Source organism: Denticeps clupeoides, chromosome 17 (genome assembly GCF_900700375.1).
Source record: "Denticeps clupeoides chromosome 17, fDenClu1.1, whole genome shotgun sequence".
In the NCBI taxonomy this organism is placed as follows: domain Eukaryota; kingdom Metazoa; phylum Chordata; class Actinopteri; order Clupeiformes; family Denticipitidae; genus Denticeps; species Denticeps clupeoides.
In genome coordinates this window covers 8,616,268-8,632,947 of record NC_041723.1, presented here as the reverse complement: position 1 = coordinate 8,632,947, position 16,680 = coordinate 8,616,268, and the positions used below count along the sequence as shown (strand labels likewise).

Sequence of the window (16,680 nt, the reverse complement as noted above, 5' to 3'; positions counted from 1 at the left end):
GTGGAGATTGGTCGCTCTGCTGTACAGAGGGACGTGGGAATCGTCAGAACGGCATACTCAGAAGGCCTTCATAACTCTCAGGTTCTGTCTTCAGCAGGCCGTTTATCCTCTTCACAGACCCCAGCTGAACCTCCATATCAGCGAGGTTGCGGACCATCCAGTTCAAATAGTTGGATACCTGAAATCATAAATTATGTTTATTTAAAAAAAATATAAAGTGCCAAACTCTCTTGTAATCACAATGCCAGTCTATAGCACTGAATTCCAGAACATATCTCACCATCAGTGCATAGGTCAGACCCAGACCAACCAGTCCACTGGACAGGTGGTTGTACAGTGAGTTGGTAATGGATGCCACAGCAGCAATTAGCACAATACAGGCACCAATATACTCCTGTAAGACACGAAAGAGCGGAATCGGGACAGATTCTTCAATGACACTGATTGTCCACATGGCAGTAATAGAAGCCGTGTGTGACATTAGGAGCTGATTGACGAGTTCAGTCATTACCATGCGGACCTCCAGCCAACGGTTGGCAGCAGTGAGGAAGAGAGAAGCGATGTTGTTAGCATCTGTGAACTCCAGAAGCCTCTTTCTGAACCTGTCTTCATATCTATCAAACAGAAAGAACGTCTGATATGGAGGTGAGGGACTATTATACTGAGGGTATTATATTGCCCTCACATGGCTCTGTCATGGACCTATTGTTTGGTACTCACCTGAACGCGCGAATGGTGGTGAGCCCTTCCACGGTCTCAGAGAAGTGGGCCAGTAAGGGCAGCTGCGTGGTGTCCTCCAGCTGCTGAAGGTCTCTGAGTGGGAGAGACACCATCAAAACCCATCATCAACCCACACAAAGACAGGCTCTCAGACAGGCACAGCTCATGCAGCACAAGTAATAAAATGTCTTGTCAACTATAAATCAATCTGAACAACGCAAAATGTCCTCCACCATCTCCACCTTCAATACAAATCAGATAAATTACTGCCGAACTGTCGTCTTTCTGCACATACTCACTTGGAGGCAACTCTGAAGTACTTCTGGATGAAGTAGCAGATGATGGCCAGGGGAAAGAGGGCAATGAGGAAAACAGGGGTGACATAGGAAATCACCCCCATAGCAGACACACACAACAAGGTGGAGCGACTCAGGCACTCCAGAGTGGCGGGGATGTGCTGTAAAAAAAACGTTTCATAAAGGTGTAAAGCTTTGGCATTCTACTGTGTTCTATTCTGAGCTTATCCCCTAAAATGTGTGCTATGTGTTAGTGGTTAAATGTACAATATATAATATATAAAACATATCTATGATAAAAATAGTTTCAATGTTGTTATCATTTTTGTATATAGCAGAATAAACAAAGCATCGCTACTCTAAACTGCAAAGAAGTCCTATATCTGTCTACCCCTGAAACCTGACCTTATAAAACCGACAGCAGTTTAGCCAACGCAATTCAGTAACGTAAAACGTCTGCATACCTGATCGATGGTGTTAGTGTCCGAAGAAAACCGATTCAGAAGGCTTCCTAATGGGGTCGTCTCGAAGAGCCTAGGGAATCAGTTTTCAGACGTTGCCATATTAAAGTGGGCATTTATTTGTAGTGTGGAGACGCACAGCAGAAAATGTCACTGTGATTTAATAATAAAAGAAAAAGGTATGTAATAAACAATGACCGCATTATTTTTTTTTTTGGGCATCCGTGGCCCTTTGAGGATGTACAAATGCAGATAATGGTCAGACAGTTTGTGGCACGTGAACAAACATGCGGTAAATAAGCGTCCCCTCATTAACTCTGGTCAACAGTGGAGCCAGGGACACACGAGGGCTATTTATCCTTTCAGCCCATTTAGTCAACAGAGGAAGGAGTCTGTACCAAACTGCTCATTAGCGTTGTGTGAGCATGTCAATAAGAGTAAATCCCAGCTGTGCCATTTACACAACACAACACAATACAGCACGCGCACACACACACACACCCGATACAGAGTGAATGGCCAGTACACGGAAATCACTCTTTCATCTATGAATAGCAAGGCAGCCAGAGACTCGGAAAAAATATAATAATACTGATCACACACTTCATCTTGTTCTGGGAAACACAAATAAGATGCCTACCGCATAGGCGCCAGCACAATGTTGCTGAGGAGGCTGCGATGGAGCTCCTTGGCCACCCGCAGGCCTGTCCACTCCACGGCCACCGAGGTGACCAGGCACAGGATGATCCCCAGGCAGCACAGGACACTGAAGACCAGGAGATAGGAGGAGTGACTGAAACCACACTCCTGCACAGAGGACAGGGACAGTCGGCTTAGAACAGCACAAACTCCTGCATCTGGTGTCATGTGACTCGTGTCTGGATCATGAGCTGATGAATACATCTTGAGTGAAGTGAGACCTCATATTAATGCGCTTACTGGGCATTAATATGCTTTTTCTTTTTCCAACATATGCAGATGGGTGACATTTTAAGGGGCCATCTATCTATCTGTCAGTCCATCGGTCTAATTTGATATTTTAGATATGCTTTTGAACTTAGGCTGGACCTGGTGGTGTCATCTGTTTTTTAAAAGCCTTTTCAGACTCATCAACCATTCTGTGACACTTGTGTCCTGTGGATGGAGGTATTGTAATCATAACCAAGGATTGACCATGATTCCAATGCCCCCATGAAAAATATATTTAAGACATTAAGTGTTACACTATCCTTACACCCAAACCACTTCCTACAAGTGACTTGATTGTAAATGAACAATTTGCCACCATTGAGTGGCAGAGTGCTTTAAGTGAACTGGAGTGTAAAAGCCCAGCTAATGTTGTGACTAAGATGTCTAAATTTGGCTCTGGGAGGAACAGCTGCTGTCACCTCTCGCCATTCGCTGAGCACGCTCATTATTAAGCGTAATGCTCTTTCAGGACAAACAGCACAGACAAATAAAAACCTCAAAGGAAATCAATCCTCCAATGAACTCCAGGCAAAAAAAAGACTATGGCATTGTCAGGCACGCTTCCGATCTGATTTAATGTGCCAAAAAACCAAAGATAAATCTGCTCACTCTGAGGGGAGCAGAGTACATTTTATCAGCTAAGCCAAATACAGCAATAAGGCCTTCTTTTTGTGAATGCATATCTGTGTGTGTGTGAGTGTGTGTGTGTGTACAGAGGGGTGGGGGGACTGGTTAATTACAAAGAGAGCAGCTGTGTTGTAGCCTCAGAGCATCATAAATGCTTGCACTCAGTCATCCGACAACAGTCAATGCTGGAAAAATCATGTTACATAATTAGATTACTTTCTATAAGTAACTATTAATAGTAGTAATATATCATGTTAACCAACTGAATGGTTGAGTTAACATGATATATTACTAATTGGTAAATATGTAATCGATTACTTTTAGAGTTAATAAACCTGCCTAAAAGAAGTGAGAATAGATGTTGAATTAGATTTGGAGTCAACTTTAAGCCCACCTGTAACTGCAGTGTCACAGCTGTCACTCGCCAGAATGACAGGGGGAATGCGATCTGGCCTTTGCACTGGAGCTCAGAGAGGAAAGGCTATTAAAAAAGAGCCTTTCTCTTGAAGGGGAACTTAATGTCACTTGAGCAACAAATGCACACACTGACCCAGGAGTGGGGATGGGATGTTGTTATTGCACTAATACATATATTATTGATTTTTTTTAGCAAACACGTTGTCTATTAAGCTATGTACTCTGCATGTAGAATTGATGTGAAACATAATTTTGAAAGATCAGAGCAAAGGTCAAGACATTTCCTGATGTCGTGGGGTGAGAAGCTTATGAACATAAGCTAAATTTTGCCAGCACATGTATGACACTATATATAAAGAACAATATTCATATTTTTTTCAAATACTTTTTTATACAAAAATAATAACCTAATAGTTTTTGGCACAAATGACTTCTGTGTGTTCCGTGATTTTTGCCTAGTCATTAGTTTTTTGTTTAATTAATAACTACAATTATCAAGAATTTATTAATTTAATCTGTTGATCGAAAGCTTTGTGGTTTGTCAGTGCTGCAAAAAGTATAGGCTTCTAAAGCTTAACTGTGTGCTATAATGTCAGGATGAACAGTAAAAATAACGTCACACACATCTGGATGAAAGAAAAACTGCTCCTGGAGAAAATACTGCTTCATCAGTGGACGAGATCAGTTTTCTTGCAGAAATCATTACGATCCCCAGTCAAATCAAACCTGATTATTAGTCCATGTGAAAGCACCATTGGCTGTGTCTTTCCCCACATCCAAAATGACAACTCAAGTGCACTCCAGTGCACCCTCACCTGAGCGGAGGTGCAGTTGCGTCCGGTGGCTTCGATCTTAGCGGCAATGACGTGGGAGGTCCAGTGGGCGAGCCAGTAGTCGATGGCAACCATGAAAGAGTGTTTGAAGAGCTGCGACAACAGAAGCAGCGGCAGTAGGATTAGGCCGGCCGAGCTCAGGTACGTTCCACATGACCTCCATGGGATGGTGGTCCGGTGCCGCATGACCTGGGACAGGTTATCCTCATCCTCACTCTCCACTGACTCCTCTGGAACATGAAAGCAGAACAGTAAACATATTTCACTAAGAATCTATGATATAGTAGTTTTTTTTTAGCAAAAGTTAACTGGGAACTGGAATCTACAAATGGCTAGATTTTAATGAAAACAAGGGTACAGCTTAATTTTAGGCACACTTAACCAACCAATGTTTTATACAATTAATCATTTGCTACATCAATGGTTAACAATTAATAAAGAAGAAATTTTTGTAATTACATTTATAAGACCCCTGACACATTTCTCAAATCAATATTATAGATGTTTAAGATTTATTGATCAAAACACTGATTTTTGAGCTGAAACAACAAAATGTAAAAAAAAAAAAAAAAACACACCCTTTTTTAGAAAACATATCACACATGCAGAGTTGCAGCAATTTAAAACTCGCTCACACAATCTTCACAGGCACCAGAAAGCTCTCTGAGGGGCTTATTGAGATGCTGATTGAATCTGAAAGATGTGAATCTAAAGCTCATCTGTCTTTTGTTCATTCTGAAATCTGCACTTTTTATGTTATCTTTATATTGTCTGGCTTTAATGAAAGGGACCATATAATAAATTAATGTATTACATGTTAATGCCAGATAGCACAACAACGGAAGATAAATAATGGTTATTTATCATTATGGTTAGTGTCTGTTAGAAAGTGCTGGAGAATTACCAGATAATTTATGTAGAGATGTATTTAAATTGTGCCAAGATCAGCAAATGTAAGTCTTAGCATGCAGGTGAATGTCAAAAAGTCAAGTACATCTTCAGAGTTTGCAGAAATAAGTACTGGAGAAGAGCTGGTATTTCTGCACCACTAGTGTGCGTTTTGATGAACATTGATTCGCAAATGTAAGATGAATCCTGGGATGTCTGACCCCTGATTGACATCAGCGGCTTATCCCTGGACTTAGCAAGGTTTTCGAACTGTGCTTAGGCTGTTAGCGGATGTGCTGTGGTTGCAGAAGAGCTGAACTCCAGGAGGAATAAAGGCTCTCTAGGGATGGATTGGTATCAATGGCTACCAGGGTTTTTCTGTTTATCTCAAAACAGACGGAAGCTGACAGAGATCGAATTAACATACAGAACCTGCAGAGTGACATACAGGAAAGGATGAATGTTGAGAAGGCTTCTTGCAGCACTATATAAGATGCAGTATTGGTACAATGAACTGAAATGCTGATAAGGGCTGGGTGGGTAGGACCAATAAGTGGCCCTTTCTTGTTTGTGTCTGTTCTGTAAATGCAGAAGACCTTTTTGATACTCGCAGTACGGAATGTCCAATATAGTGAAAACTTGGGCCAATGTCTTGACTCAGAACTCATACCAAAGCATTTCTCAGCCAGGAGGCAGAGCAAATCATTCTGTGATAGAGCAACAGTTGCAGAATAAACCACAATGCTACCGCAGCAATGCTAAGGTCTAGCTTAACCACTCCATACATACATCACACCATCATGCAGCAAACCTCATTGCAAATTTCAAAGTGCATTTGAGCTCTGGAGAGAAAATCAGAGGAAAAAAGACACATCCAAAGCAGCATAAGAGGCATGCTGGGTAAAGCTGTAGACGCAGCGTGCATGGGCAAGATGAAAAGCAATGGGTGGCGCATGTAATAGGCTACAATGTCACTGAGACAAGTCACACAGACAACCGTGCTGATCAGCCACACCTGCAAAACCCAGTGCTGGAGATGTCCACCAAGTCCACACAGAGGTCCATCAAAGCACAGAACACAACACAAGGTGATATAGTTCTCAGCATCACAGAATAACAAATTTCAAAGAAAAAGAAACTGTTTTGATTAGATGCCTGTTTCTCAAGGGTTTGCCATCAGTCCGGGAATTAAAAAGCCTTCCCTGACCGAGCTGGATGCCAATAGTGCTGGGTTTTTATAAGGAAAATAATGAATTTGGTTTATCTGATTCTCACTAAAGGCTAAGCACTATATCAGTCTGCTCAGCTGGCATTGGCCAGCATTGTTAGTTTTGCCATAAAATGAGATTAAACCAGCTCAGTATATAAATTTGCAAGAAATAAAAACAAGAACACAAGCATTAAATATCAGACCATCAATATTCCATCACATATATTATCTGGAATGATAAAGAATAGTATTGTAGTGTAGAACTGGATGACCCAGTTATTATTATTATTATTACAAGCAATGAGATTAATGTTTTGCTATTTGCTATCAGATGAGAAAAAATGTTTTTATTTCCAGCAAACCATTGAATACTGTGAATGGTCAACCTCTTGCCACAAAAGCAAGAATCAAAAGAGAATGGTAGTAGAAAAGTGGTAGTAGACTGAGTTTGGGTGTTAGTAGCCTAGTGTTTAACACACTCACCTGTGAACCAGAAGATCCAGGTTCAAATCCCACTTACTACCATTGTGTCCCTGAGCAAGACAGTTAACCCTAAGTTGCTCCAGGGGGACACTGTCCCTGTAACTACTGATTGTAAGTCGCTCTGATAAATGCTGCAATTGTAAATGTAAATGTTTGAAGGTCATAAAGAGGTGTTTGTATCAACGCCACACTGGGGTCTCAAATAGCCAATAGTTGTCCTGGGACTGGAGGTCAGGTAGTGACAGCAGGAAACACTTTTACCTTCATCCTCATCCTCCGTTTTCAGCGCTTCTCTGGAGTACATGGTCCTCCGGAGGTTCTTCCTCTCTAGAGTACTCATGCTCTCTGCCACCATTTCCTGAGCAACAGCAACAGGCAACAGTAAGCTTTATGTCTGATAGACATTCCTGTTTTTTAGCATTGAAAATATTGATTAATTGCTAAGTTAGAATAGCAACATGAGCAATAATTTGAAGAAAATTATTTGTTTATTGACAGGTATGTTTGTGTTAATGAAATGAAAAGGTTGATGCTGATGACCTTCTCAAACTCCTGGTCCTGCCGATGCATCAGGGTCTTCCACTGCTCAAAAAGCTCAGGCTCGGTGTTCTGGATGTCCTTCAGTGTTCCCTCGGTCTGAATTGTGCCATCCTTCATGGCAATGATCTGGCGGTAAGATCGACCACGATAAATTAAGACTTGTTCAAAATAACATGTGCAGTCGGGACAGACATCAATCTAGAGGACAGACGGCACCCCTCCCCCAACCAGATCTGTAACCAAAGCTTTCTATTGCTCATCTCCATCAGTAACACATTAATCTAATTATAATACTCAAAATCTGTAAAAAATCTGGACTCACCCAGTCAGCGTGGGGCAGATACTGCAGCTTGTGGGTCACCAGCACCACTGTCCTCTTCTCCTCTCTCAGTAGCTTCAGAATGCCCTCCTGCATCAGGTGGTCACTCAGGTGGATGTCCAGAGCTGAGAATGGGTCGTCCTGAGCAGGCAGGCATTACTGGATGTCAGAATGATGTTCAGAGGCATTCACTCACATGAAAAAGGTGCTTTCTTGATCTAGCTAGACACCCTAGTGAGTCATGATGCCATTTACACGACTAATAAAACACATTTTCATCATATTGCATTGAAAGTACAACAAATTTTTAACACAATATGTCCTTCATAAGCAGACCCGCTGTGTGGCCATTAAAGCTGTATTAGGTTTGTGGATTTTCATTTTGCACCAATGCACAGAATCATTTATCCAGTGCCCTGCACAATGACAGTCCTTCAGGCACAGTAATGTCTGGATACAGCATTTGTCAAGATGGCTCATTCTGTATGTTGCAACTGGCATGAAAATGGGAAAAACAGTACCGTGGGGCCCATGAGTTTTTTTAGACACCTAAGCAAGCTTGCTACTGATTGGTCAGAAGAAAGAATCTGATTGAAAAGAGATGATCGATCGGTAGATGCAAATGATGCTGCTTATCTACCGCTGGCGTTTGAATATACTGGAGAATAACTAGTTCAATGATAATAAAATTCACCATGGTGCATTCATACAGTTCATCACTGTTCTGTGCCTGGGAAGTCAAATCCGAAATGTGTTTAGCTATGTGCTAATGCTATTTCCGTTACATGGAGCAACAGAAAAAATGAAAGGTTTACCAGAAACACCACGTTGGTTGTCTGGTAAAGAGCCCTGGCCACACTAATGCGCTGCCGTTGCCCTCCTGACAAAATGATGCCCTAGAGAAAGACAGAGAGTGTCAACCTCAGGGCAGTGTGCTCTTATGTAACATATACACTACTGCACGAATACTACATACCATATCTGTGTAAAAGCATATCAAGTTATAACGTATTTAAAAGGAATCTAGAGTGAGCAGTGCATAGTACCACAGTTAACACAGGATTAATAAAAACTAAAGATGAGTAAAACAATAGGATAGCATAGCTGTGATACAGCCAATGGCATTTCCAGTAGTATCACAGTAGTGTGACAGCCACAGATGCACATGCCACATGCCGAGGTTTGGAGCAGTAATTAAATGCAGCGTAATAGAGATTCACAGATGTGCTGTGAGCATGACGACACGTCATGGATTGATGGAAAACAGACCCGATCTCCAATCTCGGTCTGGTCCCCCTGCGGTAGGATGTCGATGTCGGGTTGAAGGGAACAGGCTTCGATGACAGTTTTATACCTGTGCACAGTACACAACAATTTACACCACTCATACTTATATGTGTGTGCACATAACGCAAGGCTACTAGTTCAGTCGTCAGTGGGTACTGAACCTGCACTCTGTAGTCCAGGAGTAATGAGCTGTGAGACTAAATGGAAGATTCATTGAGGTGTGGTTGACTGCACTGACATGTAATTCCCAGAGTGCCGCATTTACACACAGAGTTGTTTTCCAGACCAAGACTCAAACACTTTTTAGATGCATCAAAGGGGACTTTAAAAAGAATGTCTTAGCTGCACTATGGTCTAAAATAAGTAATCTTGGAGTCTGATCCAGTCTTTAACCAGATTAAAATGTTTAAAGACAATGTATGCAGTGGGGGGTGAAAGCGAGAGGGAGGGAGGAACAAAAGTGACAGAGTGGGCAAACACAGGCATTTATATAATGTCCCCATAGCAACAGAGAGTAAGCCAAGGTCCAATTTAATGTCTTCCCAAAAAGACAGCCCATTAGCACACAGAGTATGACAGTACATCTGCGGGAATACTTCTGGGAATCCATTCTCTGCCCTTACAAGATATCTGTCTGTTTGTTAGCGTTGCCAAGGCGACAGGTGACAAACATGCAGCGTATGGCACTAATGCTGATGGAGGACAATGGGCAATGGCTCATTTGACTCAGATAAGAAACAAGTGGTTAGTTCATGAGAAATAACCACTGAAGAAACATTCTACAGTTGTATAATAAGGTTAATCAACCCAGATGTGCATATATTATGGGACATTAATGTGCAAAGTATTAGTACTATAGGAAACAGACTGTAGCTGTTAAGAGTATAAAGAAATCAAGGAAGAAGAGGATAGAGGAGGATGTAAGAGGCAGGGGAGCTTACAAAATCCTTTATGAATATTTAATACTTTCTGATGAAAAGATATCATAACGTTTGATATCTTTGCATTTGAAATGGGTGTCTGGCCATGACCTATGAACCTTTGTAATCACATTTCGTCCCTTCCACTGGTTATCTAACTATATCCCCCTTTGTCCTCCTATATTCATATATTCTGTCTTCTTTTTTGTATTTTGTGCCATTTCTCCTTCCTCACATTTGTATATAAACAGAAACATTGTTGAATTGCTCTTCCTGCCTTCAATAATCACCAAAGACCATTATGCACTGCGGTTTAGTCAAAAATAGGCATATACCTTTGTTTAATCAAGGGCATCTCAAAAGTGATATTCTCTACCAGGGTGGTATTCAAAAGCCAAGGCTTCTGGGAGGCGTAGGCCACTGAACCTCTCTTCCTGTCCAAGAGGAGCACAGCATTACACAACAATTTACCAGCCATGAACAAAAGAACGCTTTTCAGCGACTTTTCAATTGTGTCGAGATGATTAGGAATAAACCAGCCCTGTATCACACCGTAATGACCAACATTGTATGATGAAAGATGCAGTGAACACCGAGTTTACATACCTGTTATCTTTCTCTCCAGCTACATCTGAGGGGCTGCACACACACACAAACACAAGAACGGTGTCTTACGATGCGTGTCCTCATACAAGACAAAATACACAAGCTTCACACATCCAGTATCGCTTTGAGCTCGTCCCACAGCGGGGTCGAACAGCGCTCGTAGCGGAGACTCAGCATGGCCCCGCGGGTTTAGCAGGAAGCTGTTCTCCTGCCAAAAGTAACGGGAGCTGCCTGTCCTTGGCGAGGGTAGCGCTCTGCTGAGAGGACAGGATATTTTCGGGGGCAGTGCAGGGGATAAGAGCATCACTGACGTTACGCTATCGTCTTCACAGCCTCTCTGCCTGATCTTAATTCGCTGCTAAGACCTGTCACTGACACAGTTCTCGGTATTGTCCCAATGACCACTGAGCTACATCTGTAATCACACAGATAAGAAATGTTGCAGCACCAATAAGCCACAAGACCACAAGGTCACAGGCTCAAACCCTACATACTACCATTGTGTCCCTGAGCAAGACACCTGAGTGTCTCCAGAGGGACTGTCCCTCTAAAGTTGCTCTGGGTGAGAGCGTCTGATAAATCCCATAAATGTAAAGGTAAATAACATGGTAATCAGCCTCATCTGAGGGCCTGCACTTGCTTTTATCTCACGCACCCTTTACCCAGTCAGAGCTACTAAAGGGATTAAAGCTGGGAATGGATTTTCCCACGTTCTGGTAACCAGGTGTGAAGGACGCCAGAGGGGCTAATGGACAAGAAGAGGAGTGGAGAGCTTCAGAGCAGACATAGCATCAAAGGAAGCTGTCAGGAATCACAAGCCCTGTACCTCCACTACACGGTTTAGTCAGAGTGGCCACAGAACAATCGCAGTGCACTAAACAACCAACTCTAGCATTTTGATGGACAAAACCACACACACATATTCATAGCTAAACATTATTTTATATATACATGTCTATATAAAATAGATGCAATATATAAACGTTTGCTAGGTCTAGGATCGAAAATTCATAAAATTCTAACCAGTAATAATGGATTTCACCACATGTAATGTAATTCTTATGTAGACAATTAGTATCTCATAGTAAATGACGATGCATACAACATAATATTAATCATCATGACAATAACTGTACATGACAATAGATATCACAATGCGTTTCTATAATTGGGCAAAAACAGAAGGTTTTATGTTTATATAGAGCATTTTAATGTATAAGCTGGTTTTAATATGACAAAAATGCTTCACTAATAGTAACATATTATTGAAAAAGAAATAATGATGCACTGTACCTCTCATCTCCTTCAGAGTCCAGGTTTGGCAGACTGAAAGAAAAAAAAAAGAGCTGACTAAAAAAAGCCTAAAAAGACCATAATTTATATTTAGACACTATGTCTTTGAAGTAAACAGCAGTCTCAGTCCTTTGGTGTTCAGATATGCTGATTAATTTTAATCTAATGTTTAAGAAATGCAAAACTGTCCTCCATATTGAGAAAGCAACTAAAAGTTACTAAACAGACTGTCTAATCAACAAAGACCGCAATTTATGTGTCTTTGTTCCAATGTTTAAAAAAAAAAAACACACCTTGGACTGGTGAACCCCATGTGCACACCTACATATAACCCATAGGCAAGTCTCTGTTTATACACTCTAGGAGTAGCGGGCGGGCACCAACCCCTGCAACCCCATGCTTTAGCGCCATCCATGGTCCCTGCCAGGGTGGATTCACCTGTACATGTATATATTGTAAATAAACTTCTGACTATTTGACTATTGGGTTAAGATTTGGCCGACATTATTCACTTATAAAAGTTTCATCTGATGATAAAAGTGATTTTTTTTTATTTTTATCGACAGTAACCTACTCCTCAGACAGTGGATGTCCTTTCCTTTCTTTTAATTTGCCACCTGTTCTCTACTGCCATTTTCTATCACAGTGGCAGTACTTTGAAATTAAGTGTCCAGATTTTGAGGCAGTATACCAGTCTGTTTGAAATGTCAGTGGCACATATGGACATTCAATCACACTCCAGCTGACAATGTTCGTGGCCCACGGTGCACAATAAAGTCTAATAGCGAAATTCAGGTGTAGCATTCACAGACATAGACACAATGAACCATAAAACTTCACCAAAAAGCTATTAATGAGCTGAATGTTTAAATTCTGCTTTAAATCTAAAGGTTGTAAGTCGTGTGCTGAACAGTCAAGATAATGGTCCTTGAATGGAACCATGGCTGATTAACCAACAGCACCATAGTCCTAACGGCCTCAGACTAAATGAGCATCCAGAAGCAATCTTGGCCCAAGAATAGTAACACACCCTGTCTGACCAACCCTACTGTTTCCATGAGTACAAGCTCTGAGGCATGTGTGATTCTAGTCTGGACATTTTATAAGCTCTTGAGAGGGTGATGACAGTTCAAAAACCAGCCTGAGGTCAGAGGTTAGACTTGAAACTGTGAGCCAATTCAAATCTTAATTTTATCTGTGTGTGACTGTCCACTGAGTCTTACTGGCGTTTACATTACCATAAGAGTTCTTCTTAAAGGTCCCCTATCATGAAATTTTCACTTTGTGAGATTATTTAATATTAATATGAGTTTCCCACCCCTCCCCTAAAACATTATCTCAACTGACCATCATGGCTTCCAAACGTGGGAAGCATTGCAGTTGCTCGGTGGATGGATGTAAAAATGAGCACAAATATATTTTTTCAGTTCCATCATGATTTTTTTTTTCTTGGAAATGCCGACACGACTTCCTGGCTGCGTCAAACATTGTGGTTGGTGAATGGTGTTGATGACATAATTTCCACGAATACCCCCTCTGTCATGCACACGCAAGATGAGGAAATAGAGATGAAGAGCAGGTGTTGGAGGAGATGAAAGAATTTCTTACCTGTTCCAGTTGACACTGCCAGAGAGCTTCTGCATTTCTCCCAGAGCAGCAAGGAGGAGGGAGGACTTCCCACATCCGACCTGACCTACAATCATGGTCAACTGACCTGCAGCAAACACAGACAACACACAACAATTTTTTGGTAAGGAGAGATTCAGAAGGTTTTTCCTTTCCTCAGACTTTACAATCCTTGCAGCTAACCACACATACTTAGACAAGCAAATACACACATCCAATACACCATAGTATTCTTATTTCTTATGTGCAATGTGTGTGTGTGTGTGTGTGTGTGTGTGTGTGTATATATACACACACACACACACACACACACATAGACATTCACATGTGTACAAAAATATTTTTAATACTCCTTCAGTTTTTATTGTCATCTTTTTTACTTTTTATTCTATTTTTGCAGTAATAATTTTCTACTGTCTTATTATCTACATATCTTATTATATTGTACCCACCAAACGGTATCTTTATGTCAATATTTGCCAGTGTGGGAGGTCCATCTGTCCAAGTGAAATATCCACTGGTTATCTGGTAATACAAAAAACAATAAACACACATTTAATCTCCATTTCGTATTTTACTTCAGACTTGTTCTGAAGTGGCATAACCTTGATGCAGATGTCTTCATCACAGAGGCCAAAGGCTTCCTCCTCATGGTCTTCCTGTAGGCCGTAGCTCTTCCACTCGTCCCTGTCTGGCCGTTTGCGATTGACCACCTTCAGTGGCTGTGGAGGAAAGGGGGAATACTAACCTTTGTATTTCAGTGTGTGCTACAGTACCAGGGCTGAAACTGTGTCTATCTCCACACTCACCACTGCCTGGTATTTACTGTTGTTGGTGGAGATGGTGGGCAAGGTGGCCTTGGGCTCCTGCTCGTCACCGATCTCCTCACTGGAAAAGAATTCGCTGAGCTTCTGGACACTGACAGTGATGAGAAAACCACAGATGGTGTTTAGATACCAAGTGGTAGTCCAACTGACTGGTCATACACGGCAGTGCTGTTTCTATAGTTCATGAAATCTACCTCTCAGAATCATATCAGATTTATATTTCCTTATTTAACAGTTTTGACAATATACATACATTAATTACAGGGACAGTCATGTTTGTGACCCTCTAAATTAATGCCACCCATATCACTGTGTTTCAGGCTAGTAATCCCTCACAGCACACTTCTGTCACACAGCATCTCTTTTTACCCCCATATAAACCTGGGACACCTGACATGATGGGGGTGATGAAAAAAAGGAAAAGACATGTTGCTATGAAATTTCACCACAGGGCGGAATGCTCTTGCATCAGTAGGATGCTGGCCTTTTAAGATTTTAGATTTGTAGCAGGTATGTCCCAGGCATACAAAATACAGGAAAGGTTATTCAGCTTCCATCAGCAGCTCTTTCATGCTAGGAATAACTAAATGATGTTGCATCATTAATTCTCAGAGTGGTAACAAGCAGAGGTGGTCATTTCAGGTTTTCCAGTTTTCCACAGCTATTACTAATAATATGTTTTCCTGTACATGTCCTACAGTAGGAATCTTAGGTTGGTATTTTTGCACTTGGGGTTTTGGGAATTGCAGAGTGCAAAAACATTTTAATTTACTCTGTAGCTAAGAAGCACCTGGGAAAAATCTCTTACCTGACCAGGGCTTTGACTGTGGAGCGCACCACGCTGGAGAGCAGGAAGAGAGGATTGACCAGTATGTGGAATAGAGAGAGGGAGGCGAAGGCCACCGCAGGTGACAGGTCTGCATCCTCAGAGAGGTGCACGTGCACCACAAATGTCTTTCAGAAAAAAAAAACAAAAAAACATACACATCAGTACTCTCCTCTGCCTCACGGCTTCAACAGGCCCTACTCTGTGTGACCTGTTGCCAGGTCACAGAATGGCCATTTCACCAGACTGCGATAGGGATGAGCAAGATGTGTACTCCAATTTGAGACTATTCAATTCCATCATGCCCATGGAAAATGTCAATAGTTTATGTTTTTTGGTCCCACCATTTTCCCCTTCAAATGACCTGTGACTTAGTTGGTTATGTCCTCTTCTTTTATCTATTATCATAGTATCATGAAACTGTAGACTGTGAGTACAGGTAAACTAGACTGGAAAATACGAGCAGGAGAATTTGCAGTGAAACTTACAGTCAGAACCGCTGCAATGGGGATAGCTGCATTCATGAATACTGAAAAAGAGACACATGTTAAGGAATAATAGATTAAAACACAAATTATAGTTTTTTCAGGTGTTTGGCATAGCTATATTAGCTAACTCTGTAAATTACAGACAGTTTACAGAATAAACTTCAAGGTGTTGGGTTGACACCAGGTTGTTAAAACAATCAATCTTATTACTGGATATAGTAAGTAACATACTTTTGCTGTATTCCATGCCACAGTACACAGTTACCAAGCCTGATGTTCAATTTAAGGAATGGATGTGGGCTAATAGACTTACTAGAGATGGAAGTGTAGAGGGCAAAGGCCTTGAGGCTGGTAAGCTCCTTGTCACGCATCTCCTCCACATTCTGGCAGAAGATGTGCTCCCAGGCATATAGCTTCAGGAGCTTGATACCTCTCAGAAGCTCGTTGGTCTTTTTCAGCCGCTCACTGGAGTATTCCTACAGGATCACCAGATCAATGCAAAACCACACTGTCCTGACCACCAAATAGTATCTGAAACATCTTGTCATTTACAAATATAAAAGAAATTACTGTTTAAGCAGATTAGGTACATTTTGTAGAACTTTGAGAAATGAATGACAACAAACCAAAGTGCTTTTCTGTGCTTGGGATAGTTTGGTGGCCACAAAGTACTGGACTGGGGCTAAGACTGCAATGACTGTGGCTCCGATCAAGGCACTTATTCCCAGGAGGTAGTAGAGGAGAATCACTCCTACAACAATCTAGACAAAAGTGAAGAAAGGCAGAACCTTTATTACTGACCTACAGCACACATTAAAACCACCATCTGAGGTAGTAGGAGGTAGCTCATCAGCATCGAGCATTATAGACCAAGTAAATGCTCCAATGTAGGAAATGTCACTGGGTGTTGTGTTAAAGATGATGATTCAAATGTTCTGCTGTGAATAATAATGCAACAGAGGCAGCTGCCTGGATAAACAAACCCTGAGCTGTTGTGCCAGCTTCAAGAAAGATAAATGACCTGCATTAAAATGATACTTAACA

The 16,680-nt window shown here is 41.4% G+C and overlaps 1 protein-coding gene across 2 annotated transcripts in view; it reads right to left on the bottom strand.

The window, feature by feature from the left end:
• abcc8 (ATP-binding cassette, sub-family C (CFTR/MRP), member 8) overlaps positions 1-16,680 on the bottom strand; it is a 35,562-nt gene that overhangs the window by 3,199 nt on the left and 15,683 nt on the right. Inside the window, exons 9-33 of one of the 2 annotated variants that reach the window (XM_028959046.1) lie at positions 16,263-16,397; positions 15,950-16,112; positions 15,637-15,677; positions 15,131-15,276; positions 14,305-14,413; positions 14,101-14,217; positions 13,948-14,020; positions 13,478-13,583; positions 11,870-11,902; positions 10,577-10,609; positions 10,306-10,404; positions 9,033-9,117; positions 8,579-8,659; positions 7,767-7,904; positions 7,445-7,570; positions 7,166-7,262; positions 6,227-6,241; positions 4,306-4,553; positions 2,118-2,284; positions 1,481-1,550; positions 1,020-1,177; positions 721-813; positions 512-614; positions 281-394; positions 58-178 (exon numbers count right to left, since the gene is read on the bottom strand). In XM_028959046.1, the coding sequence (XP_028814879.1) occupies positions 58-178; positions 281-394; positions 512-614; positions 721-813; positions 1,020-1,177; positions 1,481-1,550; positions 2,118-2,284; positions 4,306-4,553; positions 6,227-6,241; positions 7,166-7,262; positions 7,445-7,570; positions 7,767-7,904; positions 8,579-8,659; positions 9,033-9,117; positions 10,306-10,404; positions 10,577-10,609; positions 11,870-11,902; positions 13,478-13,583; positions 13,948-14,020; positions 14,101-14,217; positions 14,305-14,413; positions 15,131-15,276; positions 15,637-15,677; positions 15,950-16,112; positions 16,263-16,397 (2,671 nt within the window). The remainder of the gene's footprint in view (positions 1-57; positions 179-280; positions 395-511; positions 615-720; positions 814-1,019; positions 1,178-1,480; positions 1,551-2,117; positions 2,285-4,305; positions 4,554-6,226; positions 6,242-7,165; positions 7,263-7,444; positions 7,571-7,766; positions 7,905-8,578; positions 8,660-9,032; positions 9,118-10,305; positions 10,405-10,576; positions 10,610-11,869; positions 11,903-13,477; positions 13,584-13,947; positions 14,021-14,100; positions 14,218-14,304; positions 14,414-15,130; positions 15,277-15,636; positions 15,678-15,949; positions 16,113-16,262; positions 16,398-16,680) is intronic. The other variant, XM_028959047.1, reaches the window with a different exon arrangement.